At 44.3% G+C, this 19,672-nt stretch overlaps 1 protein-coding gene across 3 annotated transcripts in view; it reads left to right on the forward strand.

The window, feature by feature from the left end:
* The window catches only part of rabgap1l (RAB GTPase activating protein 1-like), a 181,936-nt gene that overhangs the window by 155,302 nt on the left and 6,962 nt on the right, over positions 1-19,672 (forward strand). For 2 of the 3 annotated variants that reach the window (XM_055221068.1, XM_033992113.2), the window contains 5 exons: positions 12,420-12,512; positions 18,016-18,126; positions 18,723-18,827; positions 19,001-19,084; positions 19,266-19,337. In XM_055221068.1, the coding sequence (XP_055077043.1) occupies positions 12,420-12,512; positions 18,016-18,126; positions 18,723-18,827; positions 19,001-19,084; positions 19,266-19,337 (465 nt within the window). Of the gene's footprint in view, positions 1-5,097; positions 5,224-12,419; positions 12,513-18,015; positions 18,127-18,722; positions 18,828-19,000; positions 19,085-19,265; positions 19,338-19,672 lie in introns of those variants that run through there. The other variant, XM_033992114.2, reaches the window with a different exon arrangement.

Below are 19,672 nucleotides of genomic sequence, written 5' to 3' on the forward strand. Positions count from 1 at the left end.
TCAATTTTGTGCAATAATTTGTTTCACTCTCACATGTTTAACGCACAGACACCTGCATATTTAGCCCGAGTTCTTCGCTCAAACTGAAAACGCTCTGTTCCACCTTGTGATGTCATCGTGTTGTAATACAGGAAGTGCTCGGCAATGTTTTTAAGCTCCACGCACCGTCATTTCTAGAATCATTTGGATGATTTTAGACCTGGAATTTACCATCTCTGGTCAACTAAACGCAGCTGCTGAACTTGAAAACTAACACTTGATGACATCACAAGGTGGAACGGAGCATTTTGAGCTTCAGAGACGTAGACACTAATAATTCAGGGTTACTCAGACGTGTGTGAACGAAACAAAACACAGCTCCAGGTCTGTTTTTTGATGAGGAAACGGCTTTAGAACACGACTTAACGCTACAAGAATTCATTTTGTGTAATATTAGACGTTCCTGAGTCGGAGGATTTGACATGGCAACGGCGCTCTGTTGCTATGACGACAACACAATTCAAATCTTACATCATTTGACATCTTTCGAATTGGGAAAAGTTCTCGCAGAATCCTTCAAATCAGGCGGATCACTTTGAAACCCATAAGGCTAATCACTGCAGTGTTTTGGGTTTTTTTTTGTTTTTTTTCTCGTAAAATCGCGCAGCCGCGGTTCTTTACATTCTTCAAACTCAAATCGGATCAGTTCATAAGGAGCTTAAACCTGAAAGAATCCACGGCGCCTCATTTTGAAACACACCGGGAGGAGAGTGTGGCTGAGTCCCGTGGTATTATGGGAAGAATTCTAATTTCCCAGGGTCCTTGAACGCGCAGCGGGCCGTAGCGCCGCACTGATGACTTTTATGGACTTTATGAAAATAGCTGTGAAGTTATTACGCGAGCTGATGAGCGCGGCTTCACCTCGCTCACCGCTCAAACGGGAAAGGACAGGCTCACAAATGAACCACCAAAGAAATACTGTTTAAAGCAACACTGTGGAACTCTCTGGGGGGTCAGGTTTGTGGAGGTGCAAGCACGGGAAGTAAACATGGACTGTATGTAAATGGGCGTAGCTAACATGCTAGTTTTGCTCGTTTTGCGAATATGAAGTAGGAAGTTCTGTCTCAGTCGACTCTTTTTCATAGTTTATGCCTTTTTCTGTCAGCAGAGGGAGCTCTAACGCGAATATGCTCCGCTCCAATTCACTTTCTATGGAAAAACCGTGGCTCCTCTCTGCGTAACTGCTGCTGTCAGACTCGTCATTTTGGTCTTAAAATGTTCACGACGTGACGCTAGTTTAGCCCACGTCTTTACGCAGCCTGTGTGTTTCAGTCCCATAAAAACACACATTTTTGACCACAAAGTTACGCACTGGGGTTGTAAGATGCTAATTTAGACTCTTTCTTACGCAAAGTTATGGAAATGATAACCAAAAACTGGATTTATTTAATTTCCAGCGTTAAATAGTTAAAAAAAAACTACAGGGTTAGCAGCTTTTACACAGATTAAGGCACCATGGAGACACAGGGAGGGCATCTGACGCACAGTGTATTTAGTTCTTTGCAGAGCGCTTTGTCTCTTGTGTCTGAGGTTGTAAACAGCAGCACACACAGTTACTGCTGCTGCTGGTGGTGGTGTTGTTGTTGTTGTTTCTGAGCAGTGGGAGGAGCTGGTTGCCGCGACGACCGTGCTGTTGTCAGGTGGTTAAATGTTACAGAGGGGTGTGGGGGCGGGGTCTCGTGAGGGTTAGTTGGTTAGTTTAATTGGCTTTGTCCAGGTCGTAGTTTTACAAAATGGCTGATCTTGTGTGTTTTGTTGTGTAGATTTTAACATAAATGTCCAGTGTGATGTAATGACACTTTTCACATTTTTGTGTCTCAAATCTTGGTGTATTTTGTGTGTGGTGATGACACAGACACAGGAAGAACATGCAAACTCCACAAACAGACACAGGGAGAACATGTAAACTCCACATAGACACAATGTCAGATCCCCTCCCTGTGTGTGTCAGATGCCCTCCCTGTGTGTTTTTTTGTTTCATTCTCACATGTTTAACACAAACTCTGCAGAATTAGACTGAGCTCTTCTCTCAAACTGAAAACACTCTGTTCCACCTTGTGATGTCATCATGTGGCAATACAGGAAGTGCTCCACTGAGTTTTTAAACTCCACACATCTTCATTTATAGAATCGTTTGGATCATTTCAGCTTCTGGAACTGCCAATCAGCACTAAACAAAATAAAAAAAAAAAAAAAGCTGCTCACTTGAAAACTCCCACTTGATGACATCACAAGGTGGAACAGAGCATTTTGAGCTTTGGACATACACAACTCCAGGTCTGTTTTTGAGGCGATAAAAACATTATAAGAGTAATTTTTGTGTAATATGGGACCTTTAAAACATAAATCTAATCACAAAACTCCCCCAAACCATTAGCGCCTCGTTCATTTGGTTAAAAAGTCAGTTTTTTTTAGTTTTTGTTTTTCTTTCTCTTTATAAATGGAATATTCCGTGTTGTTTACTCGTGCTGCGTGTTTCCCCCTCCCTCTTTAACGGTTACTATGAGATAGCATCGAGCCTCTGTGGTTGATGAAGACTTCCTTCCTAAATGACGCGACCTCAAACAGGCGAGCAGCTTCAGAGCGAGAGATGACAGAGGACGAGTGTGGGGGCGGAGCCTGCGGCGCCAAACTCAAACTCAAACATGTTTAAAGTTTTACAGCAGATTTGGGTTTTTGTAATTCTGACTTAGTGGATAGAACCTGTACTGAAAGTTTATCATAGTTTTACACTTTTGGTGTAGTCCTATTTTAGTCCTGGTTTAGTCCTGGTTCAGCCCTGGTTCAGCCCTGGTTTAGTCCTGGTTCAGCCCTGGTTTAGTCCTGGTTTAGTCCTGGTTTAGTCCCGGTTTAGTCCCGGTTTAGTCCCGGTTTAGTCCCGGTTTGTCCCAGTGATTGACAGGTGGATTAGCCAATCAGGGACAGACATGGTTTGTCTGCATCAAAACAAATACGGAAGAACAGAAGAGAAAAATATAAAAACATGGCAGTCTCCATCCGGAATTTACTCACGAGGAAGACATTTTCTGACAGTTTAAACCTTCATTTAACAAAATAAACTTGTATTTGATTTTTATTAGTCTAATCATAACTATTGTGTAGTTTAGACCAGTTTTGGGCCTTGTTTACTTTACGGTTGCTAGGAAACAGATAGGGATTACCTGTAGTTATGTCACGTCTGCTGCCCGCCTCCAACCAGGAAGTAAAACGATGACCTTAAATAACAAAAACACCTTAAATATTTTTGTTGTCGCAGTGTTGGAGTGAGTCTGATTTGTCGTGTGACTCGACTTAAACCTCCGTGTCGTGTTTTTAGTTTTTTTGTGTTTTTCGTTCGTTGAATTTATGAAACTTTTTTTTTTACTTTTAAAATATTAGATTTCACCTGATTCTCCTCCGAACAGAAACTGCCTCGTCCTCCTCCTCCTCCGGACTCACACAGGAACAAACAGGTGCTTTGTGCTCCCTCTCTCCTCTTTTTTTCTTTCTCTCTCTCTCTCTCCTCTCATTCTCTCTCTCTCAGGATTCTCTCTCTCACTCTCTCCCCCTTTCTATCTCCTCCCTGGCTCCTTCTCTCTTTTATCTCCCTACTTTTTTCTCCCACTAAATCTCTCCTTCCTCTCACCCTCCCTCTCTTCCCTCTCTCATTCTCTCTCTCATCCTCTCTCTTCCTTTCTCTCTCACTTCTCCTCCTTTCTATCTCCTCCCTCTCTTTCTCTTCTAATTCCCTACTTTTCTATTCTACTGGGCCTCTCCTCCCTCTCTCTGTCTCTCTCCCCCCCTCCTTCTTTGTTTCTCTCTTCCTCTCATTCTATCCCTCTTTCTCTCACTCTCCTTTTATATCTCCTCCCTGTCTCTCGCCTTTTCTCTCTCCCTCTGGGTCTCTCCTCCCTCTCTTTTTCTCTGTCACTTTCTCTCTCCCCCCTCTCCTATTCTCTCTCCTCTCTCTCTCTCTCTCTCTCTTAATGTCTCTCTTCCTTTCTCTCATTCTCTCTCTCTCGCTCTCCCCTCCTTTCTATCTCTTTCTGTCTCTCACCCTCACGCTCTCTCTCTTCTTACTCCCTACTTCTCTCTCCCGCTGGGTCTCTCCCTCCTTCCCTTTTCTTCCTCTCTTTTCCCTCCTTCCTTATCTTTCTCTCTCGCTCCCTCTTGTCTCCTTCCCTCCCTCCTCTCTTTCTCTCTGTGCCATTCCTCCTCTCTCTCTCCTCTCCCCTCACTGCATCACCCTTATCCTCCCCACCTCTCTTCTTCTTCTTCTTCTTCTTTTTCTTCTTCTTCTCTCCCTCTACCTCCCTTGCTCTTTGTCTTTCCTCTCTCTAGCTCTGTCTTTATCTCTCTTTCTTCACCTTCCCTCTTTCCCTCTCCTCTCCTCTCTCTCTCTCCGAGGCAGCTGGAGGCGTGGCTTATCAAGGACTCTTACAACCCTCCTTTCCCTCCACTCGAGTCATAAGAACGGAGCGCAGTCTTCCTCCTTTCCTCTCCCTTTCTCTCTCTCTCTTTCCCTCTCTCCATCTCTCTGCCACTCCCTCCCTCTCTCCCTCTCTCTCTCTGAGGCAGCTGGAGGCGTGGCTTATCACACTCTTAAACCCCTCCTGTCCCTTCACTCGACTCGTAAAAGGAGGAGAGAGAGCCAACCTGTTTCCTCCTCTCTCTTTCTCTCTCCTCTCCTCTACCTCCTCTCTCCCTTTCTCCCATTCTTTCTTTCTTTCTCTCTCTTCCCCCTGTGACTTTTAGACAGAGGCAGCTGGAGGCGTGGCTTATCACACACTCTCAAACCCTCCTGTCTTTTTACTCGACTCATAAAAGGAGGAGAGAGAGCCAACCTGTCTCCTTCTCTCTGTTTCTCTCTTTCTCTCCTCCTCTCCTCCCCCTCTCTCTCTCTCTCTCTCTCCCTCTGTTTCTTAGACAGAGGTAGCTGGAGGCGTGGCTTATCACACACTCTTAAAACCCTCCCCTCGCTCCACTCGGCTCATACGAGAGGAGAGCGCTCTTCCTCCTCTCTGTCTCTCTCTTTCTCTCTCTTTCTCTCTCTCTTTCTCTCTCTCTCTCTCTGTAAACATGATGCAGGAAGTGTCCATCGCGGTGGCGTACGACGCTCACGTAGTGGACCGTCCGCTGGAGGAGGAGGAGGCGTTGGCGAGTATGGTGGGCAGCTCTAAACCTGTGCGCGGCCTCAGACCTGTGGTAGGTGTGTTGCCGTTTCAGCTTTATTTCGCCGTTTCAGCTTTATTTTGCCGTTTGGTGTGATGGGCTGAAGTTGTGTCGGAGAGTCGTACTCGAGTAATGTCTGATTGAGAAAGTGAAGCCGGTGGAACGTGAAGGACAAAACTCGTGTGGTGTTTTCAAACTGAAACATGAAACAAACTGAATCACGTCTGAAGCAGAAGAAGAAACACAAAGGTTCAGATCGTTTCATGTCGTCACATCAAAGTCACTTTAGACTCACAGAGACTTTTACTCGAGTAAGAGTACTGTTACTCTGGACAGGGTATAGTGTGTGTGTGACTGTGGGTGTGTGTGTGTGGTTCTAGTGTGTGAGTGTGTTTCCATGTCTGTGTGTGTCCATGTGATTCTAGTGTGTATATGTGTGTCTGTGTGTACGTGTGGGGGTGTGTGTGTCTGTGTGTGTGTGTGACTGTAGGGGTGTCCATGTGATTCTAGTGTGTATATGTCTCTGTGTATGTGTGTGGGGGTGTGTGTGTCTGTGTGTGTCTTTCCTTGTCTGTGTGTGTGTCCATGTGGTTCTAGTATGAGTGTATATGTGTGTGTATGTGTGGGGGGGGGTGTATGTGTGTGTGTGTATATATGTGTGTGTAGGAGCTGGAACGTCTCTTTCTGAAAACGATGAGGAAAATGTGAATACTTGACCCTGATTGGCCGAGGCGTTGGTTCTTGACCCTGATTGGCCGAGGCGTCGGTTCTTGACCCCGATTGGCCGAGGCGTCGGTTCTTGACTCTGATTGGCCGAGGCGTCGGTTCTTGACTCTGATTGGCCGAGGTGTTGGTTCTTGCCTCTGATTGGCCGAGGCGTTGGTTCTTGACTCTGATTGGCCGAGGTGTTGTTGTGTGGTTTCGTGGCTCCAGTCTGTACAGAGAGTGAACTACGGGGCGAATGTGTGACTGTGAGTATCATAGCAACCAAAGAGCCAATCCGGAGCTAGGATGTTCAACGCTCAACCGCTTAGCAACGCTGTCAATCAAACCTGTTGCTAACGCTAACGGAAGTGTGTTGTTTGGTGTGTGTCGTGTCTGTAGTTTTGTTTGATTAGATTAACTCGACTGAACGAGGCCTTTGTCTGATTCTGTCTCATGTTTATAATTGGATTTTGTGACCTACTTTATCCAGATTTAAATATTCAGACTGTTGTACCTCGTGAAACCACAGTGTCAAAGAATCAAAGAATCAGTCAAAGAATCAAAGAATCAGTCAAAGAATCAAAGAATCAGTCAAAGAATCAATCAAAGAATCAGTCAAAGAATCAGTCAAAGAATCAAAGAATCACTCAAAGAATCAAAGAATCAGTCAAAGAATCAATCAAAGAATCAGTCAAAGAATCAGTCAAAGAGTCAAAGAATCACTCAAAGAATCAAAGAATCAGTCAAAGAATCAGTCAGGATGGATCATTTTCACTCACCGCTCTCCATTCTCTCCCTCTCCTCTTCTTCTTTCTCTCTTTCTCTCTCTTCCTCTCTCTCATTCTCCTTTCCTCTCATTCTCTCTCTCTCCCTCTTGAGTTTTCGAGAGGTGGATGAAGGAGTTACTTTTCAAGGACTTTTAAAACCCTCCCTCCACCTGACGAGAGAGAAAGAGAGGAGAGCAGCCTCCTCTCCTCCTCTCTCCCTTCCTCTCTCCTCTATCTCACGCCCTCTCTCCTCCTCCCTCTCCTCCTCTCTTTCTTCCTCTCCTCTCTCTCCTCTATCTCGCTCCCTCTCCCCCTCTCTCTTTTTCTCTCCTTTCCTCCTCTCTCTCCTCCTCTTTCTCCCTCTCTCCTCCTCTCTTTCCTCCTCTCTCTTCTCCTCTTTCTCCCTCTCTCCTCCTCTCTTTCCTCCTCTCTCTTCTCCTCTTTCTCCCTCTCTCCTCCTCTCTTTCCTCCTCTTTCTCCTCCTCTCCCTCTCTCCTCCTATCTCTGTCGTTCTTTTGCGCGTGGGACAGGTCACTTCCTGTTGGGACAGGTCACTTCCTGTTGGGACAGGTCACTTCCTGTTGGGACAGGTCACTTCCTGTTGGGACAGGTCTTAAATGTTCCGTATTAACCCTCTACATGATCCTGTTTTTTTTATTTCACTATTGTGTCTGTAAATCAAGATCTGAACATTAATAACAGACAAATCAAGTCCTTCTTTCCCCGACGTCGCTCCTGTTAGCGTCGCTCCTGTTAGCGTCGCTCCTGTTAGCGTCGCTCCTGTTAGCGTCGCTCCTGTTAGCGTTAGCCACAGGTTTGATTGACAGTGTCGCTCTGGACTGGCTGGTTGTTGTGTCTGTGGATCTGTCCACAGGGGGCGCCGTCAGCTCCAGTTGTGCTTTAAGAAACATTTCTGAGCCTCACTGTGGATTTTGTGGAAGCGGCCGCAATCGGTTTCCTCCGCCAGGCGCTCCCTTAGGGACAGGGCGAGGAGCTCAGTCACACGGGAGGAGCTCGGAGTAGAGCCGCTGCTCCTACACGTGGAGAGGAGCAGCTGAGGTGGCTCGGGCATCTGCTCAGGATGCCTCCTGGACGCCTCCCTAGGGAGGTGTTCTGGGCATGTCCCGGAGGAGCTGGAGGACGTGTCTGGGGTGAGGGAAGTCTGGGAGTCCCTGCTCAGACCGCTGCCGCGACCCAGAGAAGACGAAGAACATGGACTGTGGATTTTAAAATCTAAACATCAGTATGAACATTTCTCAGGTATCGGACACAGAACAAATATTAGATCAGCATCAGGTGAAAACACTGTGGACGTCCATGAGATAAAAACAGAGGCGTCTTAACAGTGATCTGTGCTTTTTATGAGTCAGGTCTGTGTGAAGGTGACCCTGACCTCACACTGCTCCAGACAAAACATCTTTAATACACAAGGCCTTCATGTTTCTGTGGGTCTGTCTGCTCAGATAAGACCTGGTTCAGTCCTGGTTTAGTCCTGGTTTAGACCTGGTTTGGTCCTGGTTTAGTCCTGGTTTAGTCCTGGTTTAGTCCTGGTTTAGTCCTGGTTTGGTCCTGGTTTGGTCCTGGTTTGGTCCTGGTTTAGTCCTGGTTTAGTCCTGGTTTAGTCTTGGTTTAGTCCTGGTTTAGACCTGGTTTAGTCCTGGTTTAGTCCTGGTTTAGTCCTGGTTTAGTCCTGGTTTAGTCCTGGTTTAGTCTTGGTTTAGTCCTGGTTTAGTCTTGGTTTAGTCTTGGTTTAGTCTTGGTTTAGTCCCGGTTTAGTCCCGGTTTAGTCCTGGTTCAGTCCTGGTTCAGTCCTGGTTCAGTCCTGGTTTAGACCCGGTTTAGTCCCGGTTTAGTCCCGGTTTAGTCCCGGTTCAGTCCCGGTTCAGTCCCGGTTCAGTCCCGGTTCAGTCCCGGTTCAGTCCCGGTTTAGTCCCGGTTTAGTCTTGGTTCAGTCCCGGTTCAGTCCCGGTTCAGTCCCGGTTTAGTCCCGGTTTAGTCTTGGTTCAGTCCCGGTTTAGTCCCGGTTTAGTCCCGGTTCAGTCCCGGTTCAGTCCCGGTTCAGTCCCGGTTTAGTCCCGGTTTAGTCTTGGTTCAGTCCTGGTTCAGTCCTGGTTCAGTCCTGGTTCAGTCCTGGTTCAGTCCTGAAGGAGGTTAATGAGGCGTCTCTGTCACCTTGAGACTCACACTGGTCAAAGCTCTCTCTGTGTCTTACTCTCCCTCCTCCTCTCTCCCTCCTCCCCCTCTCCTCCTCCTTCCTTTATCGCTCCTTCCCTCTCTCCCTCCTCCCCCTCTCCTCCTCCTTCCTTTATTGCTCCTTCCCTCTCCTCCCTCCTCCTCCCCCTCTCCTCCTCCTTCCTTTATCGCTCCTTCCCTCTATCGCTCCTTCCCTCTCTCCCTGCTCCTCCCCCTCTCCTCCTCCTTCCTTTATCACTCCTTCCCTCTCTCCCTCCTCCTCCCCCTCTCCTCCTCCTTCCTTTATCACTCCTTCCCTCTCTCCCTCCTCCTCCCCCTCTCCTCCTCCTTCCTTTATCGCTCCTTCCCTCTCTCCTCCTCCTCCCCCTCTCCTCCTCTTTCCTTTATCGCTCCTTCCCTCTCCCTCCTCCTCCTCCCCCTCTCCTCCTCCTCCCCCTCTCCTCCTCCTTTCTTTATCGCTACTTCCCTCTCTCCCTCCTCCTCCTCCTTCCTTTATCGCTCCTTCCCTCTCCTCCTCCTCCCCCTCTCCTCCTCCTTCCTTTATCGCTCCTCCCCCTCTCCTCCTCCTCCCCCCCTCCTCCTCCTTTATCGCTCCTTCCCTCTTCCTCCCCCTCTCCTCCTCCTCCCCCCCTCCTCCTCCTCCTTTATCGCTCCTTCCCTCTTCCTCCCCCTCTCCTCCTCCTCCCCCCCTCCTCCTCCTCCATTATCGCTCCTTCCCTCTTCCTCCCCCTCTCCTCCTTTATCGCTCCTTCCCTCTCCTCCTCCCCCTCTCCTCCTCCTCCCCCTCTCCTCCTCCTCCTTTATCGCTCCTTCTCTCTTGTGTGTTTTAGAGGGTGGAGGTGAAATGAGTAACAGCCTCAAACATGAACAAAACAAACGTGACGATGTTTAAACGTGAGAATAAAAACGCCGGACGCACCTGAGTTTAAAACTGAACAGACGGAGCTTTCCACCTGTTCTACGTCTGTCCCCTCATCAAATCAGTACGACTGTGTACGAGGCTCCGCCCACGAGCCTACATCACCCACGCTCCCACGCGACAATCCTCCATAAATATACAAAAACATGATGCAAAACTGTACACTACGACTTCACAAACCTGGTGTGATGTGCAGTAGTTTCATTAGTGCGACGCAGCTGATTGTGATAGTGCTCTGAAGGGGGAGGGGCTTAGCACGGAGCGCAAAGGGAGGGGAGACTACAGTAAAATGCCTCCTCTTTAAAGATTGAATAAGTCTTTTGTTGAGTTTGTCTAAATACTTGTGTTATTTTCGTAGCAGCACAGATTTAAGCAGACGCAGCAGCAGATAAACCAGCCTCCTCAGCCTCTCCATCTCCTCTTCTTCACCACCACCAGTGTAAAGAGTTTTAGAAAAGCAGTTTTGACGTACTGCACCTTTAAATATGAACTCAGGCTGTTACATTTATACATTTTTTCAGAGAAGTTATCTGGACCTGGTTTAGACCTAGTTTAGACCTGGTTCAGACCTGGTTTAGTCCTGGTTTAGACCTGGTTTAGTCCTGGTTTAGACCTGGTTTAGTCCTGGTTTAGACCTGGTTTAGAACTGGTTTAGTCCTAGATTAGTCCTGTTATAGACCTGGTTTAGACCTGGTTTAGACCAAGATTAGACCTAGTTTTTACACCTTGTCAGACCTGGTTTAGACCTGGTTTAGACCTGGTTTAGACCTGGTTTAGTCCTGGTTTAGACCTGGTTTAGTCCTGGTTTAGACACGGTTTAGACCTGGTTTAGACCCGGGTTAGTCCTGGTTTAGACCCGGTTTAGACCTGGTTTAGACCCGGTTTAGACCTGGTTTAGACCTGGTTTAGTCCTGGTTTAGACCCGGTTTAGACCTGGTTTAGACCCGGTTTAGTCCTGGTTTAGACCTGGTTTAGACCTGGTTTAGACCCGGTTTAGACCTGGTTTAGTCCTGGTTTAGACCTGGTTTAGACCCGGTTTAGACCTGGTTTAGACCTGGTTTAGACCTGGTTTAGACCTGGTTTAGTCCTGGTTTAGACCTGGTTTAGACCTGGTTTAGACCTGGTTTAGACCTGGTTTAGACCTGGTTTAGACCTGGTTTAGTCCTGGTTTAGTCCTGGTTTAGACCTGGTTTAGACCTGGTTTAGACCTGGTTTAGACCTGGTTTAGACCTGGTTTAGACCTGGTTTAGTCCTGGTTTAGACCTGGTTTAGACCTGGTTTAGACCTGGTTTAGTCCTGGTTTAGACCTGGTTTAGACCTGGTTTAGACCTGGTTTAGTCCTGGTCCACTGAAGCTTTAGGAGCTTTTACATAAACACAGAGACAGGGGGTGGGCCCAGGGGGAGGTCATGTGACCCGGCCGCAGCAGGTCGCCACGGTAACTCTGTCTCTGCACAGGGGAGATTGTTTTTGTCTGAAGTGATGAAGTATGAAGAGCCAAGAGCGTCCTGAAGTATCAAATACTGCTGAATACTTTTGAGATAAGTCCAGGATGGGACGTTTTAGTGATTATGATGATTGTGAAAAGAAATAATGTGATTTTATTAGAGCTGCAGTCGACTAAAGACCAAGAAGGGGGCGTGGCCAAAGCTCACGCCATTTTTAGCGGAGCCTGAATATCCAGATTTCACTACTGTCAAAAAAGTAATGCTGTTAAAATGTCCCACAATGCACTGCGAGAGTTTGAAAAACAACAACAGAGACAAGTTTTTAACTGGACACAACACGAATGAAGCAGAAGCTCTGGTTTAATAAAACACTTTTAAATAAAAAACACTTTAAAATAAAAACACTTTAAAATAAAAAACACTTTTAAATAAAAAAATACTTTAAAATAAAAACACTTTAAAATAAAAACATGTTTAAATAAACCGCTGCTGCGTCAAGTGCCTCAAAAACACAAAGGCAAAAGGAGCAGCTCCAGGAAAATGTTCCTGGTTTAGTCCTGGTTCAGTCCTGGTTCAGTCCTGGTTTAGTCCTGGTTTAGTCCTGGTTCAGTCCTGATTCAGTCCTGGTTCAGTCCTGGTTCAGTCCTGGTTCAGTCCTGGTTTAGTCCTGGTTTAGTCCTGGTTTAGTCCTGGTTCAGTCCTGGTTCAATCCTGGTTCAGTCCTGGTTCAGTCCTGGTTCAGTCCTGGTTTAGTCCTGGTTTAGTCCTGGTTTAGTCCTGGTTTAGTCCTGGTTTAGTCCTGGTTCAGTCCTGGTTCAGTCCTGGTCCAGTCCTGGTTTAGTCCTGGTTTAGTCCTGGTTTAGTCCTGGTTCAGTCCTGGTTTAGTCCTGGTTTAGTCCTGGTTTAGTCCTGGTTCAGTCCTGTTTCAGTCCTGGTTCAGTCCTGGTTCAGTCCTGGTTTAGTCCTGGTTTAGTCCTGGTTTAGTCCTGGTTTAGTCCTGGTTTAGTCCTGGTTCAGTCCTGGTTCAGTCCTGGTTCAGTCCTGGTTTAGTCCTGGTTTAGTCCTGGTTTAGTCCTGGTTCAGTCCTGGTTTAGTCCTGGTTTAGACCTGGTTTAGACCTGGTTTAGTCCTGGTTTAGTCCTGGTTTAGTCCTGGTTTAGGTTCTGTCTATATTTAAACTCTTCTTTATCGTCTGCAGGTTCCCACTAAGAAGCTGAAGAAGTTTGAGAAGGAGTACCAGAGCCTGAGGGAGAACCAGCTGCAGCAGGAGGACCCCATCCACCGATACCAGGTAAAACTCTTCACGTTTCCTACTGGTCCACGTTTTGTTCCTCACCAAAAAAAAACAAAAAACCAGCAGATTGTGAGAAGTGACAGAATAAACGAGTGAACCCTCCTCTGCGCCTGCGACAATCTCTACGACCGACATTAAAGGGGCCGTGTTACTCTTTTTTTTTCTGTTCTAATGTCGTTTCCTCGTCGCAAATGGACCTGGAGTTGTGTTTTTGTTTCATTCACACACGTTTAACGCACAAAAACTGCACACTCTTCTCTAATTGTGCTAACTGCTAACAGCTAACGGCACACAGCTGTTATGTGACCAAAATTAGCATCTCCACCAATATTTTAACACCAAATTTTAGTGCACGTAAATTTTAAACTCCTTAAATGTTAATGGTCTATTTTTGTAATTTTTTATTTATTTTTTATTTATTTTTTTTTCTTTTAAACATTATATTATTTGACTTCCAGGTTAAAGGGCAAATATTACACCGTTTTCTCATCTGTTCTACTGTCGTTTCCTCGTCGCAAACAGACCTGGAGTTGTGTTTTTTTGTTTCATTCGCACACGTTTAACGCACAAACAAACCTGCAGATTTAGCTTGAGTTCTTCTCTCGAACGCAAAACGCTCCGTTCCACCTCGTGATGTCATCGTGTGGCGGATACAGGAAGTGCTCCGCTGTGTTTTTAAACTCCGCACGCCTTCGTTTATAGAATCATTTGGATTATTTCAGCGAATCTGGAATTGACACTTATCTCGACTGAACTAAAGGTAAAAGGAGGAGGAGTTAACTTTGAAAACTACCACCTGATGACATCACAAGGTGGAACGGAGCGTTAATAAAGTGCGTGAATGAAAAAAAAACACAACTCCAGGTCTGTTTTTTGGGAGGAAACAGCGTTCGTGTTGTTTTGTGTGATTATTTTTGACTCCCAACTATATTTATTCTTTCTGATTTGAGTTATTTTAAATCCTCTTGTCACCTACCCCCTATCCCCGCCCACTGCTCTGGATTTTCTAGAGATTCTATGTAAAATATAGTTTCTGGGTCTTACATGAAGAGTTTAAAAATGCTGCATAGACATTTTTCAAACATTAAACCCACATAAACTGTTCAGGAAAAGTCCAATTTTATCCATTTACGTGATTTTTTTCTTTTAGTCACTTTACTGGATGTTTCTTACAAATATTGAGTAAAGTGTCACTCGCTCTTCTCTCCACACGTCGTCTCTGTCCCGTCTCTAAATCCCAAACTTAAAGTGAAACGTCTCGTACTTAACCGTGTGTGCGCTTTATAAATGAGGCCCCTGATCTATACAACCACATGACAAAGTCTGCCCCTCCCCTTTAAGACGGCTATTCTTGGCCAAAGCTATTTTAGTCTTTCCCTCCCCTTTAAGAAGTCTATTCTGGGCTACAGCTGTTTTAGCCGTTCTAATATTAGCGATGTTTAAAGTCGGACGCCGCTGATGAAACGTGAAAAATCTGTCACTCGAGCGTCATGTCGGAGCGTTGTTTTTGAGCGTTGTGTCGGAGCATTGTATTTGAGTGTTGTGTTGGAGCGATGCATCCGGAGCGTTCCGTCCGGGGCGTCGCGTCCGGGGCGTCGCGTCCGGGGCGTCGCGTCCGGGGCGTCGCGTCCGGGGCGTCGCGTGTTGACTTTTTGCTAGCGTAGTTGTCGCACTTCGTAGCAAAATGACGGCTGATATTTTACTGTTTGAAAACCGTGACAGTTTCTTGTCACATCAGACGTCAGTGGAAAAGTATTTTGTTTTAAACACTCGACGCTCACGATCCACTCAGTTTTTTCTTTGATAAGCTCATTTTTTGGAGGGGCAGATAAGAGAATAAGAGAGTAACACGTGAACAAGACTGATGTAGCTGAAGTGCGCCATCTTTTGGAGAAACGTTGACACTACAGGGGAAAGATAAACTGAACACCTTCTTTTTTTAATATAATTTGGTCACGTTCGTTGGACCGGATTAATAAACCCAACGGAAATGCCGCACGTGCAAACCAGGGCTCAAAGCAAAGGGTGGCCATTTTTTAAGTTTTAAGTTTTTTTCTGGAATTTTCTGAGCTAAGTTTTGAGTTATGTTGCGTTGCTGTGCTCCTTATGTGTTAATTCATAGTTTTGATGCCTAATAATATAAATAATCATCAGAAAAACACATAAAAAAGCGTCTCCAAACTAAAAACAGACGTTATTGTTACTATTCTACCCAGTGAGAACATTAACGCTAAGACAAACACAAACAAATAAAAAGTATATTTCTTTTTTGACGTGTAAAAAAAAAGCACAAACATTGATTTAACTGAACCGTGTCGTAGCAGCAGAGACTCAGACAGAGAGAGAGACTGTGTAAACTCAGGAAGTGTGGGACAGAGGCCGGAAACGTACGTCCAGATCACGAGTTAGCCTGTTATTAGCGTTATCCCGTTAGCGTTAGCGTGGTGTCTGTATGAACGCATTGTTGTGGCTCGTCGCAGCGCAGCGGTAAGCTAACACTGCTCCTATTTATACAGGTTTTTTTGCTTCTTTTTGCTTCTTTTTGCCTGTTGATTAAGAATTGTTTAGGTTTTGGTTGTAAGTTTGGCTAAAAATATGTGTTCAGTACAAAAATAAATGCGTAAAGGTCAAAGTGGGTGAAGGGAATTCTGCGTAGAGTCCGTTGTAAACACTAAAAATCGCTGACGGATGGATTATTTTTCAGATTTCAAGCATTTTTTTGGCTGTTTATCGAGGCAAAACTCTAACATCTTATAAACTAGATGTTATGTTTTATTTTCGCAGATTTTACGTTGAGTCTCGTAGTTTAGCTTCAGTAAAATGTGAATATTGATATTTTAATTCGATATTAACGTTCCCTGGGCGTGTGATGCTAACTGGAGGCACTGCCCTGTCTGAGGCTTGTTAAGACTTTAATCCGAGTTTTATTTTAACACAATCTGACCATAAAGAACTGACTGAATTAAAAAAAAACAACTCAAAATAACAAAAAATAAATAAACAAACTAATAAACCTCAAAATAACAAAAAAAAATTAACAAAATAAACAAAAAAACACCTAAAAATAAAATAAAAATAACTAAAATAAAACCTCAAAATAACAAAAAACCCAACTCAAAATAACTAAAAAAAACAAACAAATAAACCTCAAAATAACTAAAAAAAATAAAAAAACACCTCAAAATAAAATAAAAATAACTAAAATAAAACCTCAAAATAACAAAAAAAAACAACAATTCAGATAAAAAAACAACTCAAAATACCTAAAAAACAAACTAATAAACTCCAAAATAACAAAAAAATAAATTAAATAAAAGTAAAAATAATTAAAATAAAACCTCAAAAAAAACAAAAAACAATTCAAATAAAAAAACAACTCAAAAAAACTAAAAAACAAACTAATAAACCTCAAAATAACAAAAAATAAACAAAAAAAACACCTCAAAATAAAATAAAAATAACTAAAATAAAACCTCAAAAAACCAAAAAGAAACAACTCAAAAAAACAAATGAATAAAACCTCAAAATAACAAAAAAAAATTCCAATTTAAAAAAACCCAACTCAAAATAACTAAAAAACAAACAAACAAATAAACCTCAGAATAACCACACAAAAAAATAGTAATAATAATAAAAATAAGTTAAACCCTCAAAATAAAGGGTTAGCTGTGTCCAGTTTCTGTTCTGTGTCTCCGGTTTAAACTATTTGGAGATTAGGATCGTTGCCATTTAAGACAAAATATTCTCTATAAATATCCTCAAAATGTCGCCTTTAAACGTGACGCTCAAACACAAATGAATTAGCTGAATCATGTGACCGGCCGTAACCATGACAACGGTGTTCACAGATATTGTCGTCACGTGTCGGGAGCCGGGGACAGGAGTCATGGGACGCGGCGGCGGTCCACATCAGGGACGTGAGGAGGGTTTATAGCACGGAGAGCCAACAAAAGAGATTTCAATTCTTTTTTTTTTTTTTGTGTGTTTTTATCTAAAATTAAATCCCACGAATGTTTAACGTGTTTTATTTACAAGCTCCATTATCCTGCTGTAACTCGTCGTGTATCAGGACGTTTTCCCCCATTCAGAAAATATAATATAAATAAATCTGGACTAAAGCAGGTCTAAAATAAACAGTATCTTCAGTTTTTTTACACATTTAGCAAAAAAACCTCAAAATAACAAAAAAACAACAACAAAAAAACACCTCAAAATAAAATAAAAATAACTAAAATAAAACCTCAAAATAACAAAACAAAAAAAAACTGAAAATAACTAAATAAAAAAAGAAACAAATAAACCTCAAAATAAAAAAAAACAAAAAAAAAAAAACGCCTCAAAATAAAATTAAAATAACTGGTCAGGTGAAAGTTTGTGAACGATCGACTTAAAGACGAATTTAAACACGTGGACTGAGCGAGCGCGACGTCACCCACGGCGTTCAGCTCCAAATGAAGCTCGTCAAGGCCAGAATGAAACAAAACGCACCGATTATGAAACAAAACGCACCGATTATGGAACAAAACGCACCGATTATGGAACAAAACGCGCAGATTATGGAACGAAACACTCCGATAATGAGGGACCAACATTTACCTGCTCCAAACTCCGAGGACGTTCTAGTTCTTCTAAAGTTTCAACATTTTTTTATTGGTTAAAAAACATCCACACAGCTTCACCAACGAGTGTAGAACAAACACCGTGACTAAATAAAGGCAGATCTACTTTCCCAAATGAGCAGCAGACTGAAGAACTTCTCCATCTCTTTGTCTCCTCCATCTCTTTGTCTCCTCCATCTCTTTTTCTCCTCCATCTCTTTGTCTCCTCCATCTCTTTTTCTCCTCCATCTTTTTCTCCTCATGAACTTGTCACTGTTTTCTTTTTATCTGCTCTTGACCTTCACGTACATTTTGTTTCTTTTATTTCTTTTTTTTCTTGTTTATGTGTTTGTTTTTTCTGTGATGGTTGAAGCTCCAGAGTTTCTCCTCAGAGCTGATATAAAGAAATGAACAGAACCTGAGCCTTTTAAAAAAACGAGAGGAGCAGGAGGAGAGTGATTCCCTCCATCACTGAGCTTTTCTCTGTTCCGTCTCTGTTCTGTTTGTTCTATCTTTGTTCTGTGTGTGATCCGTGTGATGTGTGTGTTGTGTGTGTTCTGTCTCTGATCTGTGTGTGTTCTGTATCTGATCTGTGTGTGTTCTGTCTCTGATCTGTGTGTGTTCTGTCTCTGATCTGTGTGTGTTCTGTCTCTGATCTGTGTGTGTTCTGTCTCTGATCTGTGTGTGTTCTGTGTGTGTTCTGTCTCTGATCTGTGTGTGTTCTGTCTCTGATCTGTGTGTGTTCTGTCTCTGATCTGTGTGTGTTCTGTCTCTGATCTGTGTGTGTTCTGTCTCTGATCTGTGTGTGTTCTGTGTGTGTTCTGTCTCTGATCTGTGTGTGTTCTGTCTCTGATCTGTGTGTGTTCTGTCTCTGATCTGTGTGTGTTCTGTGTTTGTTCCAGAGGGAGAACCGTCGTCTGCAGGAGGCCAGTATGAGGCTGGAGCAGGAGAACGACGACCTCGCCCACGAACTGGTGACCAGCAAGATCGCCCTGAGGAGTGACCTGGACCAGGTACACACACAGACGCACACATGTACACACAAGTACCCCCCCCCCCCCCCCCCCCCCCCCCCCCACACACACACACACACACACCCACAGACACACCCCATCTGCACATTGCCTAGTGTGTGTGTGTGTGTGTGGGGGGGTGTCTCTGTAGGGGTGTGTGTGCATGTGTGTGTGTGATGGTGCAGATTATCAGCCTGTCTTCTGTCTGCCCCAGGGCAGCCGTGGCTGCAACAGTGTCTCACCACCGTGGAGTGAATAATGTCTGTTTGGAGAAGGCCACATTTTGTACTTCATACCTCGTTGTACTTCACATTTTGTACTTCATACCTCGTTGTACTTCACATTTTGTACTTCATACCTCGTTGTACTTCACATTTTGTACTTCATACCTCGTTGTACTTCACATTTTGTACTTCATACCTCGTTGTACTTCACATTTTGTACTTCATACCTCGTTGTACTTCACATTTTGTACTTCATACCTCGTTGTACTTCACATTTTGTACTTCATACCTTGTTGTACTCCACATTTTGTACTTCATACCTCGTTGTACTTCACATTTTGTACTTCATTCCTTGTTGTACTCGTGCTGTAGGCGGAGGACAAGGCGGATGTGTTGAACAAAGAGCTGCTGAGCACAAAGCAGAGGCTGGTGGAGACGGAGGAGGAGAAGAGACGACATGAAGAAGAGACTGCACAGGTCAGACAGTAGTACTACAAATACTGTGTGACATACTACTAGAATACTACAAATACTGTGTGACATACTACTAGAATACTACAAATACTGTGTGACATACTAGGTCAGGTGGTGTCAGGTGTGTCCATTGTTTTCTCTGTTCCATATTTTTACTTTTCGTGTTTTGTTTTCAGCTGAAAGAAGTGTTCAGACGTGAGCTGGAAAAAGCCGAGTCTGAGATCAAGAAAACCACAGCCATCATCGCAGAGTACAAACAGGTACACAAACACACAGGTACACAAACACACAGGTACACAAACACACAGGCCTCACAAACACACGGGCTTCACAAACACACAGGCCTCACAAACACACAGGCCTCACAAACACACGGGCTTCACAAACACACAGGCCTCACAAACACACGGGCTTCATACAAACACCTTGTGTCTGTTTCAGATCTGCTCTCAGCTCAGCACACGGCTGGAGAAACACCAGGCTGCCACCAAAGAGGAGCTGGACGTTGTCCGGGTGAGTCCTGTGGGACAGAAACATTAACATAAACCAGGTCCACACATCTGCAACAGTTACAGAGAGAACTCCACCAGGATCTGACCTCTGACCTCCATTCTAGAGTGAAGTCAGTGAACCCAGTGTCTTACATCATCTGTATCACTGTATTTAAACATGAAATACAAAAATAATAGAAAACCTCAAACAAAAGTCTCACGTAGAGTCATCAGATCCAGTGACTGAGGAGAGTATCAGCCCTCAGGACAAAAGAGTCCCTCTTCTGTGTCCTGCAGCATCACAACAGCCTCCAGGGGGCGCAGCTGAAGACACAAGGAAAGCCTCTCTCTCTCTCC

The sequence above is a fragment of the Periophthalmus magnuspinnatus genome, chromosome 4 (assembly GCF_009829125.3).
Source record: "Periophthalmus magnuspinnatus isolate fPerMag1 chromosome 4, fPerMag1.2.pri, whole genome shotgun sequence".
Classification (NCBI taxonomy): domain Eukaryota; kingdom Metazoa; phylum Chordata; class Actinopteri; order Gobiiformes; family Gobiidae; genus Periophthalmus; species Periophthalmus magnuspinnatus.